The 6,103-nt window shown below is 35.9% G+C and overlaps 1 protein-coding gene across 1 annotated transcript; it reads right to left on the minus strand.

The window, feature by feature from the left end:
* Positions 1–5,017: 5,017 nt before the first annotated feature.
* Positions 5,018–5,482, minus strand: LOC148201739 (uncharacterized). Its single transcript, XM_088109476.1, has one exon. It carries the CDS (start codon positions 5,480–5,482, stop codon positions 5,018–5,020), a length of 465 nt encoding a protein of 154 aa, XP_087965602.1.
* Positions 5,483–6,103: the final 621 nt, after the last annotated feature.

Here is a 6,103-nt window from a genome sequence, read left to right on the forward strand (position 1 = left end):
AAACGGCCGTTTGTTGAATTTGACGGCAGACCCCTAATTGCTGCAATTTTACACAAAAAAGGACCCAATTGAGACGCCGAAAAGAAAAAAAACCTATTTGAGATTCACGCCAAAAATAGGGACCTACCGAGACATTAAACCTAATTTTAATTGCTCGTCAACTAGAATAGATCAAGAGACGTATTGTTAGAAAAGAAAAATCTTGTAGATCAATAATTTCGCAATGTTTCTATGTATCAATCCAAAATGTTATAACTACCCTAGTTTTGTCTCCACACTGGCAAATCCAAACTTTCTCTTCCACAACATTAATTCTAAAATATAATGATTATAAGTTAATAATGTTATAAAAGTGAGCTAATTTTTATTTTGATAGATAAACTCTCTTTCTCTTTATTTTTTCCCCGAAAATAATATTAGTAAATAATGATAAAAAGATTTGCATTCCTATTATAAGAAAAATGGATTTATAATCAGTTAGAAAAAAAAAATCAAAATTACTCCTGGTTAAAAATTTATCGATAAAATATTTGTTAATAAATTTTATTAATGAATTTTTTGATTTGTTTATAATTATTAACGATAATTATCGACCAATTTAATCTTTTTCACATCTTTTTTTTATATTTTTTTTTCCTCCATCGTTGTCCTTGTTGTTTGTCGTTGTCACGTCATTGTATACACCACCTTTGGCTCTTCATTCTCCTCCTCCTCCTCTTTCTTCTTCTCTTCTTTCTTTTTCATTGTTTTTGCCACTATTGTCGTCACTCATCACCATTGTTGTTATTTTTGCCACCTCTTCTTACTCTCTCTCCTCACCCTTTCTCATGCTCATCATCTTCTTCTCATCAATTTTTATTAATTTATGACACACTTCTAGTCTGAGAGAAGAATTAAAGTAAATTTTATCGACAAATTTTAAACTAATATTACATAAAAATAGACTTAATTACTCTATTTATTCCAAATATGTTTAAAAAGTTTTAAGTTGGTCTTCACTTGAATTTTTGTTTCAATTAAGTTTCAATTTCTGAAAAATTAACATAATTAAGTATTTTCTCTTAGAGTGTTAAGGTACTAACGAAAAATACTTAATTAAGCCAATTTTTTAAAAATTGGGACTTGATTGAAAAAAAATTCAAATGGAAATTAACTTGAAATTTTTAAACCAAACTTGGGATGAATTGAGCAATTAAGTTTATTTTTAAATAATATCAGTTTATATTTTTAAAATATGATACCCAAGTTTTTGTTCAATATAACTAGAGATGAATTTAATAAAAATTTTCCTTATGGCAAACAACTTTTTTCACTGTTAATGAATACTCTCTTCTCCATTTCATCATCTCTTCCTCTCTTTTTTGTTGTGCTAACAGGTACTAACGAGACCATCTCACAATCCCCTTCTTTCTTTCAATAGCGTACGTAGAGTACGAAACCCCTGTATTAAGAGCTTATTTCTTTCGTAACGTACATAGCAAACAAATCTCTTTATTCGAGGTCATTGTCTCCACAACACTAATTGTAACATCCTGATTTTTGGGATGTCCCGATTACGAGTAAAATTTTAAATTTTTATAAGCATAATATCATCGCGAAAATTCACTTATATAATACCAAAATTAGTAAAATAAAAACGAAATAAAATAAACACGATTACATGGTCTTTAGCACTTATAGTACAAACATTTTAAATAACACAAGTCTTTTCCCACTCTCGCGTCTTTATCATGCATCTGGAGCATCTGCAACATCTGCTCCCGTATAACCAAAAGTTATACGATCATCGCAAGACACACAAAATCACAAACACAAACAAATATGGCTAAGCTACCGTAGCACAACCAATAACAACCTGGATTTGACCATTGCCTATCAGATGGCCAATATCATAGAACAAACATCTGGATTCGACCATTGCTTCGTAGAGGGCCAATATCGCAAAATAATAACTAGATTCGACCATTGCCTAGCAGAGGGTCGATATCGTAGAATAACAACCTGGATTTGACCATTTCCTAGCAGAGAGCCAATATCACAGAACAAACATCTGGATTCGACCATTGCCTAGCAGATGGCCGATATCACAGGGAAACCAAAGGTGCCAGATAAAACTAGGCTTAAAGTTGCCAGACCAAAGCTCGGGTTGAGAGAATTGAGGTGTGCAAACCTCGTGAAGGGTGTCCTAACCCTATGGATGAAGCGAAGTGAGGTGTCGTAACCTCGTGGAGGGTGTCATAACCCTATGGATAAAGCGAAGTGAGGTGTCATAACCTCGTGAAGGGTGTCATAACCCTATGGATGAATGAAGTGAGGAGTCGCAACCTCGCAGAGGGTATCATAACCCTATAGATGAATGAAGTGAGGTGTCACAACCTCGGGGAGGGTGTCATAACCCTATGGATGAATCAAGAGCTTATTTCTTTCATAACGTACATAGCGTAGGAATTTCCTTGTTTCAAGTCACAGTCTCCAACAAAACTAATCCACTATTTGATTATCCAAATCCCTCTCACATTCACCTTCTTTCTTTCATAGTGTACATAACGTACGAAACCCCTATATCAAGAGATTCTTTCTTTCATAGCGTACGAATCTCCTTATTCCAAGTCATAATCTCCACCAAACACTAATCCACTGTGTGGTTATCCAAATCCATCTCACAATCTCCTTCTTTCTTTCATAGCGTACGTAGCATAAGAAACTCTTATATCAAGAGCTTCTTTCTTTCATAGCGTACATAGCGTACGAATCTCCTTGTTCAAAGTCACAGTCTCCACCAAACACTAATCCACTATGTCATTCTCCAAATCCATCTCACAATCTCCTTCTTTCTTTCATAGCGTACGAAACCCCTGTATCAATAGCTTCTTTCTTTCATAGCGTCTATAGCGTACGAATCTCCTTGCTCCAAGTCGCAGTCTCCTCTAAACATTAAACCACTGTGTGATTCTCGAAATCCATCTCACAACCTCCTTCTTTCTTTCATAGCGTACATAGCGTAAGAAACTCTTGTATCAAGAGCATGTTTTTTTCATAGCGTACATTGCATACGAATGTCCTTGTTCCAAGTCACAACTTCCCCCAAACATTAATCACTTATGTGATTCTAAAAAACCTTTTCCTTTATGTTTTTCCTTTCACTTCCCACCAAATGCCTCCACTCTACTCTACCACTCTCCCTTTTATGTGACTTCTTCTCTCAAAACCCAAACATGCCCTTATCCCATTCTCCATCATAGTTAGTAACTCACTTTCACTCTCTTCCATCCTCCTCTCTCTTTCTTCCTTCTCTCACTTCTTTTCCAATGAAAGGTGTCTTATCTTTTCTTCCCAAGCTCAGAAACCACTTTCTGTTGCTTCTCCTGGCAATGGAGCTCCTGTTGCTTCTTCTCTCTCCCTTTGCATCTCCTCTCAGTAGCAAAGGTTTGTGTGCACTCTGACTCGAGACACCCTTTTCGATCATTTAAATTTTTTTTCTTTTGCATGGCCCAGAGAGAAAACAAGACTTTCTCTTGCGTTTGTGCATGTGTGTGCGTACGAGGATCATGTTTGGTTTATGTTGGACGGTTAAAAACTGTAAGCTTGGTCGTTTTCTTGGCGTTTCCTTGAGGACTGGAATGATTGCAGAGTGACTAGTGAGTGAACTTGTTTTCGGTGGGGTTTGGTTCAAATTTTATCTGTATTGATGGTCTTCTGATAATTTCATTTGCATCTCCTCTCAGTAGCGACACTTTGTGTGCACTCTTACTCGAGACACCCCTTTTCGTTCATTTGTTTCCTTTGCATGGCGTAGAGAGAAAATAAGATTATATTTATGATTGTATAATTAATTCGTCTTTGGTTATCCCAATATATTAGTTAGCGAATGGCAATAACCAGTTATACGTTTTGCTTCATCATATCTACAATTTTAGCGGTGATATTTCCTTCCTGAGAAGGATTCATGTGTGAATTAGATTGATGCTCGTGTGTGTGTCTATATATATATATATATATATATATATATATATATATATATATATATATATATATATATATATATAACCTCTGCACAGTTATGCACGATGACGGTGATTTAATAAATAAGATTATTTTGTTATCTTTTTCAGTTTTAATTGTTAATTTGTTATTAGTTAAATTAGTTTCTAACTAATTTATAATTGTTATGATACTTGAATATCTTTTTTTTTGTTGTTTATTCAGTTTTCTTATTCTAAGGTTTGTTACTTTCTTTCATACATACACACACACACACACACACACACACATATATATATATATATATATATATATATATATATATATATATATCTGTGTGTGTGTGTGTAAAATATATATGTGATTCTCCAAATCCATCTCACAACCTCCTTCTTTCTTTCATAGCGTACATAATGTAAGAAACTCCTGTATCAAGAACTTGTTTCTTTCATAGCGTACAAATGTCCTTGTTCCAAGTCACAGTTTCCCCCAAACACTAATCCACTGTGTTATTCTAAAAAACCTTTTCCTTTATGTTTTTTCTTTCACTTCCCGCCAAACGCCTGCACTCTACTCTACCACTCTCCCTTTTCTATGACTTCTTCTCTCAAAACCCAAATATGCCTTTATCCCATCCTCCATCATAGTTAGTTACTCACTTTCACTCTCTTCTATCTTCCTCTGCCTTTCTTCCTTCTCTCACTTCTTTTCCAAGGAAAGGTGTCTTGTCTTTTCTTCCCGAACTCAGAAACCACTTTCTGTTGCTTCTCCTGGCAATGGAGCTCCTGTTATTTCTTCTATATCCCTTTGCATCTCCTCTCAGTAGCGACGGTTTGTGTGCACTCTCACTCGAGACACCCCTTTTCGTTCATTTGTTTCCTTTGCATGGCCCAGAGAGAAAACAAGATTATATTTATGATTGCATAATTAACTCGTATTTGGTTATGATAATGTTAGTAATTGGGCCTTCAAGCTTCCTTTGTTTCACAACAGTTAGGACTTGACAGTCGCATTCGGGTTTACAAGTGCAAAGGGGCTAAGGACGGAAATTTTTGATCTCATCCCAAAGAACGCGAAGTTTAGTTAAGTACTCAGAAACGGTAAGGTCACCTTGATGAAGGCCCACAATGTCAAGTTGAAGGCTGAAAATCTGAGATAGACTTCCTTGAGAAAATCTATTCTTTAGGTCGTTCCAGGTCTCCGCGACTTTACTCATCCAAATGATGCTTTGTCTGATGAAGATGGAAACCGAGTGGACGATCCAAGAGATGACCATATTATTTCCGCGATTCCAAGCGGCATACTCCCGCTTGTCTTTGTCCGGTGGACGAATATTGCCAAGAACGAACTCGATCTTGTTCTTGGCGCTAAAAGCAGTTAACATGGAGCGACTCCAAGAATGGTAATTTGTATCATCAAGAACCGGTGAAACAAGAGTCGCAACTGGCTTCTCGCTGGGATGGAGATACAGGTAATTGTGGACGAAGTCGTCTTCTGCCATGACTGAAGCGTGATAAAGAAAGAAGGAAAAAAGGTACAAGAAAGGGAGAAGAGGAAGTAGAGTAACGCAACAGAGCTCTTCAAAAGAAGAGCTCTGATACCATATCAAGATGATAAACGAAATGTACAAGATGAGGAAGAATTGATACCAACCAATTGATGAGTAAAACAAGAAAGCCAAACCTGAAGAGTGAGCTCCTGCAAACCAACCCTAGCATAGAGAAATCGGAGGATGGAGGCAAACTGAGATGCGCACAGTAAAGTAGAAGACATAGAGAAAAGTAATTGCAAGTACGAGATAAGAATCCAGAATGCAAGATACTATTGAAAGTATGATGATGTGTTACAGTCAGTACAAGTAAGTAAAATGAAAAGGGAAAAAGTAAGATGGGCTGGGCCGCAAGCCTGAAGGCCCAATTACTAACATTATCAGGTTATCCCAATATATTAGTTAGCGAATAAATGAATGGCAATAAGCAGTTATACGTTTTGCTTCATCATATCTACAATTTTAGCGACGATCATTCCTTCTTGAGAAGGATTCATGTGTGAATTAGATTGATGCTCGTGTGTGTGTATATATATATATACATATATATATGTATGTATGTATATACATATA

Source organism: Vigna umbellata, chromosome 3 (assembly GCF_029865625.1).
Source record: "Vigna umbellata cultivar VRB3 chromosome 3, Vumbellata_1.0, whole genome shotgun sequence".
In the NCBI taxonomy this organism is placed as follows: domain Eukaryota; kingdom Viridiplantae; phylum Streptophyta; class Magnoliopsida; order Fabales; family Fabaceae; genus Vigna; species Vigna umbellata.